At 33.9% G+C, this 18,342-nt stretch overlaps 2 protein-coding genes across 2 annotated transcripts; both read right to left on the bottom strand.

The window, feature by feature from the left end:
• Nucleotides 1-3,467: 3,467 nt before the first annotated feature.
• Nucleotides 3,468-11,427, bottom strand: LOC142613824 (uncharacterized). The gene is made up of 5 exons (XM_075786334.1): nucleotides 11,297-11,427; nucleotides 10,937-11,202; nucleotides 10,244-10,459; nucleotides 10,067-10,137; nucleotides 3,468-3,908 (listed from the first exon to the last, which is right to left on the bottom strand). Exons 2-5 carry the CDS (start codon nucleotides 11,096-11,098, stop codon nucleotides 3,665-3,667), a joined length of 693 nt encoding a protein of 230 aa, XP_075642449.1. The 5' UTR covers nucleotides 11,099-11,202; nucleotides 11,297-11,427; the 3' UTR covers nucleotides 3,468-3,664.
• A 1,768-nt stretch (nucleotides 11,428-13,195) lies between these two features.
• LOC142613979 (putative glycosyltransferase At5g03795) lies at nucleotides 13,196-18,116 on the bottom strand. The gene is made up of 5 exons (XM_075786505.1): nucleotides 17,985-18,116; nucleotides 15,962-16,925; nucleotides 15,725-15,855; nucleotides 14,654-15,002; nucleotides 13,196-14,155 (listed from the first exon to the last, which is right to left on the bottom strand). Exons 2-5 carry the CDS (start codon nucleotides 16,874-16,876, stop codon nucleotides 13,490-13,492), a joined length of 2,061 nt encoding a protein of 686 aa, XP_075642620.1. The 5' UTR covers nucleotides 16,877-16,925; nucleotides 17,985-18,116; the 3' UTR covers nucleotides 13,196-13,489.
• Nucleotides 18,117-18,342: the final 226 nt, after the last annotated feature.

Genomic DNA, 18,342 nt, shown 5'->3' on the forward strand with positions numbered 1-18,342 from the left:
AAAAAATATATAAATGACTATCAATAGTATGTAAACTATATATATATATATAGGAATTATATTATGCATCTTATTGTATATCTTTAAGTGTATCAATGCATATGCATGGGGTTACTAGCTAATATATAATAATAGGTAAAGCTGAAAGAAACTCTAATTAGATTTCAAATTGGAATTCAATTAGAGTCTAATTTTACGTCACGTGTCCCATCTAATCTAAGTTTTTAAATTTTTGTGTCAAGTGAGTTAATTCAATGTAAAGGTTGGATTTCAATTAGAATTTACATGTGTTCAATTTAAATTTTTGTACCAAGTTAATTAATTAGTTTAGTGAAAAAATTGGATTTTAATTAAAGTTTAACTTTACGGTATATGTCCCATCTAATCGAAGTTTTTTTAAAAATTTTTGTGCAAATGAGTTAATTTAGAGTAGAAAACGAGGAGTCCAATATAAAAAACATAATCATATATATCTAACATTATATAAAAAATTAGAGGAAGAGAGAGTTTGAATGATTTTATATTTATGAGCTTTTTTTTATAACTAAAAACAGTTCAAATTTATAAGTTATCTATATATATATATAGGTAAAACTTAGAGAAAATCCAATTAGATTCTACAATTGAAGTCCAATTTTGCGTCATGTGTCCTAAATTATTTATTTTTAGAGAGAGTTTTATTTCTTAATTTTAGAATCAAATATGGGGTCATATCATAAATATCTATTCAAGTGAGTTATTATGTACAAAAACCAAAGAGTCTATAATTAATTAACATAAAAATATTTAAAAAAATAGACAATTTGCATTGTCTACCTAATAACATTCTTACAAGAATTTTCAAAGAGTTAAAAAATGACTTTCAATAACATTTAAATTGTATATGTAAAAATTATATTATGCATCTTAATGTGTATCTTTTAAGTATATTCACGCATATGCATGGAGTTACAAGCTAATTGTGTATAAATTTTATTGAGACAAACAATGTAACAAATAAGATCTTAATCAAGCACCACCGCACACCCTTAGTGCGGTGGTCACTCTACAAGTATAAATGTCTGTGGAGTGTGGGGGGAAAGGGCCGGGGTTCAAGTCTCTAGAAATAAACTTCACACATATATGCACTTAGATTAGGCTATAGTAGAAATTCTATCTTGTATAAAAAAAAATTAAAAAAAAAAAAAAAAGCTAAAAATAGATTTTGTGTATTTGGACGTAGGATTTTGTTGCAAACTTATTAATTAATCTGCTAAAATAAGATCTTAATCAGGCCAATTTAATTACATTTTAGGGCATAATTCCTTGGAGGAAAAAAAGAGAGAAGAAAGCTAAAAATAAATTTTGTATATTTGGACGTAGGATTTTGTTGAAAACTTATTAATTAATCTGCTAAAATATTAGTTGAAATACTAATGTAGAAAAAGGTTACTAATGTATATCTTAAGGTATAAATTAACTATCCATTCTAGAAAAAAATTTATGCGAAAAATGAAAGAGTAATTTACTTTTTTGACTTCTTTTAATTTTTAATTAAATTTTTTTTTTAAATAGGTGATTAATGTATGCTCTAATCATATTAAAAATAAACAAATCTTTAAAAAGTTGAGCTTAAACATATAAAGGAAAAACCATGAAAACCCAAAGACAGCAGACAGTACCCATTAGTTACTTCCTAGGATTACCTAGAAGAAGTCAGGAAAAAATCATTTAGCAGCCTTGGTCTGGTTTTGATTTTTCCCACAAGTACCTCAGAGACACAGATTGTTTTATGAGACTTTTTGGGCTGATGCATGCACATTCGGCAACCGGCATATAGGGTTGCTTGGCAGTTGGCACAGTCGAAATTCACTGTTAAAAGAATAACCGACCCAAGACAATAAACCTGGAAACCACAAAGCTGAAGTAACTGCATGAGAATTCTCAAAGTACAAGGGTACCTTCGCTGAGTGTTTCATCTCTATCTTAAGCTTTTAGATGTAATAAATATAAAAATAATGCTATATAAGTAGGACAAAATGTACGATATGTTAGGCATTTTACCAATTCCAAACCATTTTCCAGTCAAAAAAGTATGAAAGAAATATTGGGATCAATCTCAATCTTCTAAACAACTGTCAAATTTTGTGTGTATCCAACATTTTTCTGTACCCACTATAAATCTAACCCATAAAATATTAACTTCCATTATTAAGCACAACCTGGAACTATCCTATCTAGCTCGTGTCCCCACTCCCTACAAGTTGAAAGCTATTGACATTTGACACAACCCCATGTACTAATTTAAGAGTTTTCTTCTTTTTTCTTTCCCCTGAGACCTTTGCTTTCATTCAACAACACCACGTGTAAGACATTTATTACATACTGCATTAAATACTTGCAACCATATGAATTTTCGAAATCTTGAAACTTGGTTGGGACTGGACTGAGCTGGGAGGGAGATTGTTGGGACTTCATATGCTTATTTTTGAGTCACATCCATACTTGAAAGATATATTAAGGTTCTAAAAAATTTAATTTTTTGCATATATATCGGTAGGGCCTGAATACTGGATCTGATAGCTCTCTTTCATAATCATCACTGTCAATGAATGGGTTAAGCCTGATTCATTCAAAAAATAAGTAAATTCATTATACAGTACTCGTGTGTTTGTTGTTGGGACGTAAAAAATCCATAAAAAGCCCATATGGAGCTGAATTCTAGGCATTAATCCCACACATGGGGGTGGACCAGATTATCATATGTTTTTCTTGCTGTTAATTTTATCACATTTATTGATACTGTTACTTTCAGTTCTATTCACGTGCAATTTATGCACATATGATATTGACCATGCTTTTCCAGAAACCTGGTGCTTTTTCTAATGGTGTTCCCATAACACTCGAATGATTATTTAGAAGCTCCATTTTTTTTAATGCAACTGCTACTCATGGCTATAAATGTAGCTTGAGGACTGGTCTTGAACACATTAACTTAATTTGTCAGACCTACAAGAAGCAGGTAGCAACCGTTCAATTTCAATTTTTTGGTCAAAAAATAGTCAAGATTTCATTGTGAGAGAGAGACTATTCAGAATTGTTCATCTAAATTATGTCAATACAAGCCATTTTTTAGTAGCTCCTTTTGGTCAAAGGACATCCTAATTATATAATCGAAACCATCTATGATTCAATTTACGGCCAGACAGAAATTTACACTCCACGTTTGGCTTTGCCAGCTACACATAGTTAACATTGATGGAGAGCATAATGGTCCATAAAAAAGCAGAGGAAACATTGCTATAATAAATTTGTTTGGTTACATAGGTTGTAGTGCCTATGAAGATTGCCAATCAGGCTATCAAGAAAACCAATAAAGTATAGTTAATAAGCTGTTTTGAAGCAGTAATCCCGGAGAAACAAGATATACTTTTTAAAAAAATTAGTTTAAGAGTTTGTGATGAAGGAACTAAATTTGGAACGTCAAGTAGAAAAACACCATATGGACTTGAATTCAGTAATTCGTCTCTGCTCGTTATTCCCATAAATTGAAAAAATATATAAAGAATGTCTATTATTTGTTATGTTGTTTCACAACACTAGTCTTTTTGCAGTTAAATGTAAAGGAATCTAATGAAGCAATTTCTAGAGTTACACTGCTAAAGACAGTGAAGGGGCTTTTTTATTACAATTTCCTTCTCTTGGGACTTAGAATGAAGTCGTCATCATCATCACTCTCAAGGATTTTTTTCTTAGCTTTTAAATTGCCATTCTTTGATGCCTGTTGCTGCCTCTGTGAACTTTCAGGTTTACTTGGAGGTTTTACAGATTTAATAGGAGTTCCCATTCGAAGTTCCTTTTGCCTTCTCTGCTTCTTCTCATATGCTTTTTTAGCTTTTTCAAGGGGTAACAAGCCATGCTCCATCATCCTGCAAGTTGAATTATGTTAATTATTTCCCAATCACTCGGCACTAATTATTTTACACAGGAAAATAATGGTAAATATGGCATATTCAGCAATAAAACAACTTGATAGTGGATACACACATCAACAATGCGTGATAATTGTCCAAGTAAGTACCTCTTTCAAAATCATTAAGAAACTCATCCCCGTGTTTATTTCAGTTTGAACAAATTAAATCAGAATATTGATCTCAAAGGAAAGTATGAATGCTATAGAGAATTGAGAATTCTAGTTTGTTGTGTTGTGAAATATAATGGAGTTTAAACATGACAGTAACTTAATAAAGTAAAGAAATCTCTGAGAAGCCAACTCTGCACTCTAGTTCCATTATTTAACCTGTAGTTCCCAGATTTCATTTATTTATTTATTTATTTTTTGATAAATAAACTGGTGGCAGACTATCCTTATTAAAACATAAAGACGAGTTGGAGTTCAGAGCCATCTTTGCAGCCACATGGGCAGCCAAATTGCCAGCTCTCCGAACCCAAACAAAAGAGCATGAAAGGAAAGACACGCTAGAATAGAGGACATTACTAACAATGTTGGCAATAGCCCAGCTAAGCTGAAAGTTAACTGCAGAAAGCGAGTCAATGCCCTCTTTAGAGTCTCAGACCCTATGGTTTAAACCATAGGGTCTGAGATGATTTGTCAATGGATGCTACATTTTAACTAGTTGTAAAGTTTAGTAGAAAATGTGGGGTATTTGGTGCATCTTCTACATTCTCTTATCTGTACACCATGGAACCACTGGATCACAATACAAGAGAAGGAATGTGGAGGATCTGAACTAATTTAATTGAGGACTGTAGCTGAGGTGCTCTTGGGTCATGGTGAAGGCCAACCTCAACACAAGAAAAAAGTTTAACAGCTTGCTCAGCTTGATTAGTTCAAACTACTTCAGATCAACCAAATTGTTTGAATTGGTGCACAATGATTACCATTATTGTGGTATCCAAATATCAAATATATTTTAAAACATGATTTAGAATGCAAGAGGCCTGTAACAACTTCCAAAAACACTTGGAAAAAACTCCAAAACAGTTGAAGGAGACAACCTATCTTTATATTTCTTGTTATAGTTGAATTTTTAATATTTACACCAGTATAATGCAGATAGGTTATAATAATGTACATCAGATCAAAGCTTGAGTTGCTGAGAACTTCGTCAAACAAGAAGTCTTAAGTTGGTTTGGATTTTTGAATCCTAGTCCACCTAATATCACAAAAGTTCAGCTACTGTTTGCCAACCAGTCAGGTCATGGGAGTTGGAGCACTGAATTTGTAGACAATGCTGAGCAGAAATATGAAAGGGTACAGCCAAATGAGGTGAAACAATAATTTTTCCCTTTACTGACTACAATTTACATAATAAAACTTTAGATAATGAATTAATTGCAGACTGCAAATTGCCTACATGAAGATAGAAAATCCAGAACTTAAGGTGCCAAGGATTAATAAATAAATAAATAAAAATATTTTTGCAATATTTGTAACATTTCTGGAGTTTACAACCATTAGTTAAAAAATGTCAGCTCATTGTATTAGAAAAGTTACCAGAACACTGACTCCTACAGCTGAAAACTAGAAACTTAGCCATTATAGTTTGAACAAATGATGAAAATACTGCGTATATGATAAAGCTAATGTGAAATATAAAAGCAACCATTTACTTGAATCTAAGGCCATTTTTTGTAACCTTATTTTTTCAATTAGTTTTCAGGTCCCAAAGCCAATTTTCTGTTTTCTAAGCCAGAAAACAAGTTTGGCTCAAAATAAATTTTAGAAAAATAGAAATAAAAACATAGCTTCAATTCAAGAGGAATTGAAAAGCATCTTCTTGATGTATCATGTTTCCTTGTTTATGAGGAGAGAACACAAACAAATCATAATTGAACAGTGCAAGTCTAAGTGCAATGTAGTAGATGACCTTATATAAAAGCATCATTGTCTATTGTCAAAAAACATCACAAACCATACCCAAAAATCATAAAACCAGAGAGAGAGAGAGTTTCTAAGGTGAGAGATAAGTTTTTTTTTTTTTTGGGGGGGGGGGGGGGGGGGGGAGAGAGTACCTGATTTGTGAAGTGAGAGTCCGTGGGGATGTGCGAGTGCGCGCGCGCATGTGCGTACAAGAGAGAGAAAGAGAGCACTAAGAGGAGAGACTGGTAAGGATTAGGATCCTCTAGAGTTCTTAGGGTTATTTTTACCATTGAGTTCCTAAATTCCTATCCATCCATTTTGAAATTAGTGAATTAAATGTTTTACATCCATCCTCTAGAGTTCTTAGGAGTCTAATACTCCTAGCACCTTCATACCAGTAATGACTGCTGATGCAAGTCCTAAGGCCTTTTCATGGGTATATTCCTCATAGTGTACTTTGATGATATTCTCATTTGTGGTAAAACTAAGGAGCAACAATTGAACCATCACAAGTTTGCCCCATTTTGAGGAGAGAATTATATGCGAACCTTAAGAAGTGTTCCTTAAAGAGTCATCTTCCTCTTAACCTTCTTAAACATGCTTTGGTAGCAGTGCTTTTCCACTTAAGCTCACATTGCTTGCTTAGTTGCTTCACACAATTAATGACAGGAGACACAATCGTGCTAACCCCTCACATGAATCTATGGTAAGAAGTAGTAAGCCCATTAAAACTTCGAACATCGTTGATATTCTTGTGCTCAGGCTACTCTACTATCACCTTAACCTTCTGTGGCCCTTCTGGTGGCCTACTTGGGTTTGCCACCTAGTTTACCTTATCGGACTAGATCAGACTAGGATGTTATTGCGGAAAGAATTGGAAAGGAGGTCAGAAAGATGGGAGGGAATATATTTATCAGAAGGATGAAGAGTCACCTTAATCAAAAGCACTGTATCTAACTTACCTACTTACTTTATATCAGTTTTTCCCATGCTAGTTGCCAAGAGATTTTGAGAAATTGCAAAAGGATTGTTTATGGGGAGGGATAGGGAATGAAGTTAAGCACCACTTGATGATTTGGGCTACAGTTTGGTCCCAAATACAATGTAGAGGCTCAGGTATTAAAAAGCTTTTCAACCAAGCTCTTTTAAGGAATTGGCTTTGGCAATATGCTACAGTTAGGGATCTTCTTTGAGGCAGCGTAGCAAAATCCTTGGGTTCATTGATGCCCTGCAGAGGTTAAGGATACATACGGTGTAAGTTTATGGAAGCACTTTAGAATTGGCTGGGATATGTTTTGAAATTTATTAAATAAGGATAGATTATACTTTTGGTCTTTAAAATTTGGTGTAGGTTCCATTTTGGTCCCTCAAATTTAAAAAGTTCAGTTTTGGTCACTAAAATTTGAAAAAGGGAACAATTCGGTCCCTCCGTTTTTTCTGTGACTAACAAGATATTGAGGCATCACATTTTTTTAGGGGCCAAAATCGAACCAACCACATATTTAAGAGACCAAAATTGAACTAACTCCTTTATGTAGATAAAGTGATCCCAAATTGTGTGAAAATTTGGACTATAAAAGCATTGCATAGGCATGTACTAAATCTTACATTGCTCATGTGCTAAGTCCCACATCAAGCGTTTGATTCAGTCCAAATTGTGTGAATTTGTGTGAAAATTTGGACTATAAAAGCATTGCATAGGCATGTGCTAAATCTTACATTAAGCATGTGCTAAGTCCCACATCAAGTGTTTGATTCAGTCCCATATTGAGCATGTGCTAGGTTGACCTAGGCTATATAAGCTATTATGGAGAGCTCTAATTGTAACTAATTTTTTGGAGTATAGCATATATGTGGCCAGAGCATCCCCACGTTGTCACAAATGGGTTGAACAATGTCTACAAATCAGAATTTTGATGTGAGGTTTCATTATCAAACTTTTTGCAAGGAGACAGTGGGAAATTTTATGACAAGCCATTTAAAACAGCAATGGTGCTGGCAAAGGTGACTTTTTTTCTTTTGGAGAGTAGCAAAAGGTAAAACTCTAATAGTAGATAACCTAATGAAGCACTAGAAATCACTGTTAAAATTGTATGTACAATGAGAGAGACTTATTCACCTTCAACTACAGTATGTTATTGCAAAGGAATTGTGGTCATTAGTTTTCTCTTCATTTGAGATTTCTTGGGTTATGCCTAATTTTGGTAAGGGATCTGTAGTTGAGTTGGAGAGACAATTCCATATGTGTGGATTTTTATACCCTAATACTTAAAACAGAGAATTTGGAGGGAGAGAAATGCTAGATACTTGCAATGGAACTAAAGTCTCTTTGCTCAATCAAAACCATTATTTCTAATATCTCTTTTTGATTGGATGAGAGTGATCAGGGAATTTGTTTCTTTCTCCTTTTTTTTTAATTTATTAGATATTTGAAGCTTTTTTAGATTTTTTACTTTTTTTTTTTTACTTGCCAATGAGCTCTAGCTCAAATGGCACCTCCTCCCCCATAAGAATGGGTGGAGGTTAAGGTCATGGGTCCATTACCTGGCATATAAGGAGTATAATTTAATGTGATAAAAACTAAAGTACATATGGTGCACCTCCATGATTTAAGCCATGTCAACAGTGTCTCTTGACTGTTATACCAAAGACATGTTCATGTCTTCCCAGTCCCACAAGCTTTAACACTATTTTCAATTACTAACAGATAAAACCATTGCTAAGCCAGGTAAATGATAGAAAAAACTCAACAAACATGTATTATGATCAATTCTATCAACCCTTAAGTTCTGGAGCATCCTACCAGAAACTAGGGTGGAAAATGTGAAACAGCACATTTACTGTACCAATGACTGCAGATAACTGTAATCTGCAAAAGAAATCAATACTATGACCCAACGAAGGCCCAAGAAGCTCATTTGGGGCAGCATCGGAGAATTGGATCCCATCATCAAGTGTGAAGTCCAGATATCTTAATTACCTAAACATAACCCTTTTGAAGGGGATATTAATCAAATTTGCTCTCCCAGCTACCTTCAGAGGCCCCGATACAGGCTACAAAACATTAATCAGAAATAATTTTTTCACCGTCTTTTTTTCTCCCATAAAAGTTTTAGCACATTGAAATCATGTCCAAGCATCAATGCACCTCCCATTTCCAGTCCTCCAACTTCGACTCTCACAGAGAGTCCAAAAAGTAATTACTACAAAAATTTGAAAATAGAACCCAGAGAATAACCAGCAAGAGAGAACTAACATTTGACTTCTTAATCAGGCAATAGAAAGATTAAGAGACTTCTCCCTTAGTTACTTACATCACCCATCTATAAAAGACCAACACCACCACACTCCAGCCTATTATCTTGCCCCAACATGCTGCAAAGTCCAAAGACTCATCAACATATTTTCCATCTTAGTTTTCTGTTTTCGTACCCTCATTATGTCTTCCCACCATTGAATACTTCTTTGAGAAGTTACATGTATATGATGAGAAAACTGAAAGAAATTTTAGCCACAAAAATAACAGTAGTTTTGTGTGGGGTGTGCGTTTGAGACAGAGAGTTTTTTTTTCCTCTCTCTCTCCCTCTCTCTCTCGCTAGCTATCATAAATGAAATTTATCTTATCTTTGTCTCTCTACACTTCATATCTAATAAAGAGTGCACAAAAATAGACTTAAGTTCCAATACAGCTCTCTCCACTCCATCAAATATGAGGATGTTTTGCTCCCTCCAAATCAACCGCATAATACAATGAGAAGTCACAACCCACATTGTATTATTATGATGCTTTCTATGCACACTTAACCAACAAGAGAATACGTCTGTCACCTCAGGCAGCATCAGCCAATGCAACCCAAAGGTCAATAACACAAAAGACCATAACTCATGTCCAACTGGGCAATGGAGCAAAAGAATCTGCTTCTAAATTTCTAACTAGTAACCATTGTTTTCATTTATAGTTAAGAAATTGCTTAAAAATTCTAAGCAACATGATTAATAGTATCTCAACGATTTAAACACTGCCAAACCTCACAATATGACCTCCAATGGTCTAAGCACCAAACAATGAAAATAATAACAATACTCATAATAAAGCAAGTTTCAAATTTTTCAGAAGAACAGGTTCTAAAACATTTTGCTTCATACATTCTCCATTATACTTTATAAAGGAAGAAAGGCTGTAAGAATAGAAGGAAAGCTCACCAAAACTCTGCCATTTCACTTGATGGGATCTGTTTTGACAATGATTCATAGAAAATTCTCAGGGGTTCCCTCTGCGAACAAAAAGCAGCAAAAACCAAGGTCTAAGTGGAATAAAATAACCGTAAGCATTTATCAAGAAAAGAAAAGACAATAGATTAGTTATCATGGATACACAACCTCTTCAGGAGGATCAGATTTCTGGCCAGGCAAAGTATACACCTTCTTCTCTCTCACTCTGGTAGTAGTCTTCTTTGTTGTTGTTGTTGTTGTCGTCGTTTTGGAGGCTACTGATGTTGTTTTTGAGGATCCTGGTGTTGGTTTTGAGGATCCTGATGTTGGTTTTGAGGCTCCTGATGTTGGTTTCGAGGATCCTGATGTTGGTTTTGATTTTACCTTCACAGATGAGAAAAAATATCCAATATGAAATCAAGATAATCGATAGAGAAAAGAGGAGGATTTCATATAACATGGTCCAGAATCCAATAAAAGACACAATAATACTACTCCACCAACCAGTTCTGCAGTTCAATTCAAACCCCCTTTTTTTTTTCATTGCAAATTGTACAAATTTATTTACAAAAACCACATCCATATTGACCAATTCATCACAATTTCTTGAACCCAATCCGCAAACTTCAGAATCCAAATCACCTCATCTACTAAAGATTCAAAACCCACATACCAAACTCAAAAATCACACAATCAATCAATACACAGCAAACCAATTCATTAACCCCACATACCCAAATCACCCAACCGAGAAACCGATCAATAAAAACACCATTCTAAAGCTCAAAAAAGAATTAATACAACTACACAAATAAATAAAAAAATAAAAAAAAGCAAGGAACTTTAATTCCAAATGGGTACCTCAGTTTTTGCGACAGCAGTGACAGATTTCACCTTTGAATCAACAGGCTGCTTGCTTGAGCTCACAGATTTCTGCTTTAAATCAATAAGCTTTCCCTTTGAAGAACCATCTTGATTGCCTGGCCTCACTTTCACCACTGTGCTTTTGTTCTCTGAAGCCATTGACACACACTTTGCCTATTGATCTGATTACCCCCTTTTCTCTTTTTTATCTTCTTATCATCAGCCTCACTAGTGAGTCACTCCTTGTAACAATCTCTACGAATCTGTGTAAAAAATAATAATAATAATTAAAAATAAATGCATATTTATTTTCATAGCAAAAAAAAAATTAAATTAAGACAAAGATTTTTCACGTACAATATTACAACAGTGTTAGGTTTGCTAGTTGATGTTTGTTTAACTTCTTTGTTAGGTTTTTTTTTTTTTTTTTTGTGTGTGTGTGTGTAACGAATGAATGAATCAAATCAGAGAGGTTCTGCCTTTGTTGTACCTCGTAGTTGGTGATTGGTACTTTTAGCTTGAGGGAGTTGGTCGTAAAAAGACTGTTTTCTCCTCGTTTTAATGCTTGCATAAGTCGATGGGTGAAGGCTAATTCGGCCATGTTACTATTCATGTCCCGACCTCGTTTAATTTTCTTTTACGTATGTAAAAGTTAAAAAAGGTAGTTTCTCAAAAAAAAAAAAAAAAAAAAAAAAAAAGGTTAAAAAAAGTAAAGTAAAAATTTGTTTTCACTGACTTTCACGTGAACGGTGGTCGGAACATGTACTGTTCAACATCGTTACTCGTTAATTAGTACTTTCCCTGTCAAATCCTAAACGGCTTCTTGTCCAACATAGTAAAATTGTTTATATTTAAAAAAAATATATGTGAATAAAAAAAATGGTATAAAATTACGTGTAATAGTGTTTAAAAATTGAAAATATGTGTTTGAAATTTTATAATACAAGTGTTTGGATAGATAGTTTTTAATCTTATTTAATATTATATTTTTATGTTTTTGTATTTTTAGAGAAAAATTGCTCTGCTTTTAACATAGATGGGTTATAGAAATTTAACTGAACTAACTTCAGGCGAGTAAAATGTCAAATTTTAAATCACATGTGAGCAAATTAAATTTTAGCCAAAACTATAAGTGGGTAAATTATAATTTACCATTTTTTTTCTTTTGGTTTTTTTGATAATTAAGGGTATACAACTATTCATTAGTCTCAAACCTCTTCGAGTGTATAATTATTTTCTATGTAAAGTTATTATAATGAATCCAATTGAGAAGAAATTAAGGTCTGTTTAGATAGAACTTATTGCTGAAAATTGAAAACTGAAAACACTGTAGCAAAATAATTTTTAAATGTGTGAATAGTATCATGAGACCCATTTTTAATAAAAAATTGGCTGAAAAGTGAAGTTGTGAATCCTGTAAACAGTACATGAGACCCACAGATGTGACAAAAATGACAGAAAAGTCAATAAATTACGGTTACTGTTCATAAACAGTACCATTGTCCCCTGACATGTGCAGCAGCCGCAGAAAAAAAAAAAAAAAAAAAAAAACGTGAAAACGCAGCTTTGCAAAACGCAATGTGGATCCAACGGGCAAATAATTTCTAAACCCAGAATTTCAAGGATATCGCAATTTTATTAGTAAAAATGTAAAATTTACAAAGGTGCTTTACCTTGTTGACTAGAGAACCCAGAAACTGATGTAAATCAAGCAAAGATATAGCACAAAAGAGATTTATAATTAAGTGTGAGAACAGTAGTTACCTTTGGACCTCGCAAACAATATAGCAGCTGACACTGAAATATAAAGGTCACCATTCTCCAACTCTTGAAGCAATCGAAAGACTGCCTATAAACTTACGCACATGACTCAATTTTTTGGAGAGGGCAAGGAATTTTCAGATAAATTTTAGCTAAAAAATCTTATTTATTTATTAAAATATTATTGGATTTTGATACTTTTTTTTTTATCGGCCTAGAAGAAGTATATTAACTTAGTCAAAGAAGAATATTAATTACTGAAATAATTGATGAGCACATTCAAATATACAGCTATGCAAATCAAATCGTGGTTTAATATAAACTCGAAATTTCTACTTTCTAAACAACTAATATTAATCCAAACTAAAATCAAAACAAACTCATAAGAGGAAGAGAAGGAACTTGTGATGGAAACTAAGAAACACAATATTGAAATACATCAACCCAAAGAAGAGCTGTTAAAAACATACCCAAAAAAAAAAAGTGTGTGTAAAACTATGTAAAACTGTTTGTTTGTAATAGACATTACTAACAAAGAGGTCAACTATTTTTACAAGAAAGAATTTAGAAAAAAACTAGCAGTTGACTTTGAGAGCAGAGTAAGATAAAGAGAAAGGTATATATGCTCAGCAAAATGACTCCCTTCTGTATAAAAATATATACATCAAAAGAATTTGTTATCTATTCTTGTACCAAATTTACTGAGTGTCCTCCTGCCTATTTCATTTGCTTCTTATTCCACAGGCCCACTAGGGAATCTTTCAACACAAGGTCTGCAATGTGTCTGTGTCATGTGGGGCTTAATTGATGAAGCCTATTGTACCAAACTGAGTGTAGAATCATATGAAAGATATCATACTTCTCAGGCTTAGCATGCCAAAGAAAATGCTTTTGTACCTTCTTGACCCTCAACTGCAGCTGGAGATACCTCTTCTCTGGGATCGAAAGGAGTATACTCTTCAAATTTGGAATATCCACCTCCAAGACAAAAACAGCAAAGGATTCCCAATTCAAAACTTCAAAAAAGGGTGGCACAAAATTGTCAGATATAATCACTGGGACGCATTCATAAAGTATGGCTTCCACTATGCGTGGGCTGTTGACTTCATAACCCTTTGCACATATACAATACTTGCTGTTCTTCATGTGACGGAGATAGTTCTTTTTTCCCTTGGACTTAGGCATTCGACCAAAGATTTTCATGTCAGGATCTTTATTTTCCCAGTGCTGCAACAGAATTGGCCGTAAATAGCCATGCATTTTTCCTGCAAAGAAAGCAAGAATTGACCTCTGGGAAGCAGGTTTGCCTCCAATATCCCTGAGTGGATTTTTAACCAAATGCACATATGTTTCAGGAAGAGACACATCCTTGCCTAAAACAAAACCTTCTTTGGCATCAGCATTGCAGAGAGCTCTTAAGCACTTAGCCATAAGTTGATTTGTTTCTGTTGGGGCCTGAAGAAGTGACACTTCATTAAAACAGTATAATGTAATTTGTGATGATCCAAAATTCAAGGTTTCATTGCCAAATAGAAATGACATCATGAAATTGTTTAAAGAAATTGGCAATTGAGCCACACATTTTAGAATAGAGAGAATACTATTTAAAGCCATGGATATGATGCCTTCTATGTAAAGAACAAATGAATTTTTAGGTCATTTGTTCCAATACAGAGAAGAAAAAAGAGATTAAGGTTAACATTATTTTAGAAAAATAAATTCACATTTAAATAATTTGTTATTTACACACAAGCTTGATGGGGTTGAACCCAAAACCTCAACCTCTAACCACTTTATGGGAAATGGAAATGCAATCTGAGTCAGAGTTCATTGGCAAAAACTCATTTTAAATGTTATGTAAAGCAAAATGGAATCAACTCAGTTCCCGCGGAGTCCTAAATGCTCTCAAGTATTTACAAAACATAATTTGAAAAGAAGCTTGAAAAATCATACCCAGTCATGGCAAGCAACAAGAAAATGATCGGCTCCCCCAGTTCTGTTCCAGAAAGGATATTTTGCTTCAATCAGGTCCAAATAGTTTTTCAAATACTTTATAAGGTTATCGAAGCTGTGTGAATTAGCTATATACAAGGTTTCCTCCAACATTAGAGAGCTGAAGGGTAAGTAAAACAGATGGGCTTTTCTAGGGTCTTTAGTAATGAATTTTTGGTTAGCCTCCAGCAGCTTCATGAACCATCCCTCAGATGCATATATTCCAGTGAGTCGTGGCTGGTGTAATACAGGTTTTTTTCCTTCCCCGTAAATATATACTTTGAGAGTGCCTTCCATTAATTCATAGCTCCTGCAAATTTGGATGATATAAATTAGCCAAAGATGTGAAGTACTTGACCAACAATTACTAATTTGTTTGCAAGGTAGATTGTAGCTACAAAGGTTGTGCATCTTTGAAAGAAAGATGAAATTATGAATGATGAAAAAGCAACAAGTATTTGCCTATTTCACAATTAGATAACATGAAAACAAGAATGGTCTTCCTATTTGGAATTAGGAAAACATAGCCCAAAGGCCTTTTGCTTAGCTGGTAATCATTGGGTGGGGTTGAGGTAGGTCTAAAACTAAAATATAGATAAGCCAAAATATAAATAAATTAGAGGCTTTTTTTTTTTGGGAGGTTGAGGGGTGGAAGAGAACAAGGAAGAATTTGACATACATGAACACATAAAATGGCAGTTTCTTTCTAGCAGTCCTACCCACAGCTCATACAGCTCAAAATAAACAACTAACAAATACTTTATCAGTGTGATTGCTTTGCAAGGAAAAAGGGAAGAGAACAAGGGAATTTGGGGGCAGGAGGAGCTCTGATATTTTCTAGTTGAACTTGGAAGTTACCTTGGTCAGAAGAGAAACACTCATAGCTTTTGGGGAAGAAAATATCAAATGTAATTTTATTTTTTTTGTTTGGCTGAATAAATATCACATGTAATGACACCTCAAGGACATCTTCTTAAAACAGAAATTCACCATAAGAAAAAAAAAAATATTCAACAAATGTGACTTACTCACCTTTTGAACATGGAAACATTCCTATAAAGAGGGGCATAAAGACTCGGATCATTCTTTATGATAGGTGCATTCTCGACCAGTGACTTTGCATGTAGCAGTTCTTGGTCAACTGCTGAAGGCCATTGTGGTGTCTACAAACAAAATGGAAACATTAAGGAAAAAGACTAAAGCATTTTCTTTTAAACACATTAATTGCCAAAAACATCCTCTCCACCTAAAGCTGAAGTTAACACATACCACTGAATGGTATGAAGCACGATTCTGAAGCAACAAATTGTTCGTCTCAGATATTGAAACCACTGAAGAGGTTGGCATCTCAAGCTCTTTATTCACCTCAGTGACTCTGTTCAGGGAAGAATTATCGCCCAATGGGATGAGTTCACCTCTCAAATTCCCAGAGTTTTCATTAAAATCGGGAGCCGTTGTTCTGTCTTTCTCCAATAAAGTTGTGTTGGAATCAACAACAGGTGGTGTACTCTCTATATCTACAACAGATTGAGAAGATGCATGTGATGAAGTCATAGGAGGTAATGCAGGAGAAGGGGATGCAAAACCAGCATCTGAACTTTCAATATGTTCTGATGTGGAAGAGTTTTCATCCTTTTCAATCTTATGCGTTGAAAAGTTACTATTTGTAGTATCATTCTTTACATTAAAACTCTGTTCAGGTTCTCTAGCCTCCTCTGGTGCAGATCCATCATCAACATTTTTGACGGTATCAGCCATTGAAATTTTATTTGGCTCTACCAAATTTTCAGATGAAGACTCCTTACCAGCATTGATATCCTCATCAAATTTTAGAGATTGGTTTGTGCCTCCATTTCTATCTCGTACAGAAGCATCCCATGGATTTCTGTCCTTTCCATTGAAGATTCCAGTATTATTAGCTCTCTCATTAACAGCATATTTAGTGTTTGAACCAATCAAAACTGTCATGTTATTAATCATCTCAGATTTATTTGGTGAATGACCGGTAGAGATGCTACCATTTCTCACTACCAAAACCTTATCGGCAGAAAACAAAGATGAGAGAACATTACTATATGGAAGTTCAAAATACTGGAACACTAAAATCGCAGCAAACATCATTCCTGAGACCCATATCAAACTCTTGGTTTCCACCTGACATAAACGTAACAGTTGATGATCCATTCTGAGAAAATACACAGTCAATTGCCACTCTAAATGAACAAAATCAGCCCTGCACATTAATCCAAATCCTCAAGTTTATTAGAAAGAAAGCCCTTTTCCTGATTGTTAAAACACTTAACAAAATAAAAAAGAATCACTTGCAGAAAAGTTAACACAATAAGGGAGAATTCAAGATAAATTAAAACTTCCAAGCATTTATAAAACACATCTAAGATAATAATGCTAATTTATAACTGGATAGAGTATACTACCTGAACTTAGTTTTTTACAATTATGAAGTCCAAATATTTTAAGCCTTTTGTATCATACTAACCAACCAAAAGAATATAAAAGCATCCAAATTTGTTTTCATTAATATCTATGTTATTTTTCATTAAAAAAATATCTACTTTCTCAGTATCCAAACAGATTATAAGTTGGAACTTAATATAAAACATCATAACAAGTTAATTGTAAATAAACTGCCTCTCAACAGAACACTGTTTCATCCAATTTGCATGAATACCCAAAAATCAGGTTCTTTTTTTTTTTTTTTTTTTGCACAATTTGATAATGTGGGTGTCTAAAGTCCTTGGAGACCTTAACTATTTCCCCGGGTGTCTGTAATCTTGTGTCCCACACACCAGGTACTTGCATGGAGGAAATTGGAGGCAGCCCCAAGATACCAACTGGGAGTTTTGAAGAATGCATCTCATGAGGCCTTTGAACCACTAGAACAACCCTTGGGAATCAATAAACATAATCAAACCAAATTCAGAAACTTCAAATTTCTACCCAAAAATTTTAACTTCCCAATAAGCAAATTAACAACACTGCACTCGTATTCAACGCCATGCAAGTCAAACAATGTTCATTCTTCGGTTGTAAAAAAAGATATCATCCAAAAAAAAAACACTAATTAATCTACAACCAAAAAAAGATAGTTTCATAATAACAATAAACAAATACTAATCAAACAAAACCCATTGCATGTCATACTAAAGAAAGAAGAACCAGAAACACAAAACCCAATAAATAAATAATGAAAAAAAAAAAAAACCGATTATTCTAAATTTATCAACTGGGTTTTTTTTTTTTTGAGGTATAATTTAAACAGTGTATTAAGTACCTGGTATTTGAGGCTTGAGCTGCTAGCTTGCTACGCTCTTCTGTAAATTGGTTTGGGCTAAAATACCTATGTTCTTTGATATATATATTAGCACTGATTCTTTGTTTTATAAAAATGGAGAAAAAAAAAATAGGCCTAATAATTTTTCCCTTATTTTTAGGTGGGGAATTGAATTCAGACAAAAGCTTTGATTCTCGATAAAATACACGTTGTTTTTGTTGTACGTATCCTCTTACATGAGGGTGAATTTCATTGCATGTATACTCTCCTCACAGGGAAATTCTTACCTAGTCCCGGACTACAAGGTCACCAAGCTGACCTTGTAGTCCCAGCCAATAGAAAAATACCACATCAATAA

The sequence above is a fragment of the Castanea sativa genome, chromosome 10, assembly GCF_040712315.1.
Source record: "Castanea sativa cultivar Marrone di Chiusa Pesio chromosome 10, ASM4071231v1".
Taxonomy (NCBI): domain Eukaryota; kingdom Viridiplantae; phylum Streptophyta; class Magnoliopsida; order Fagales; family Fagaceae; genus Castanea; species Castanea sativa.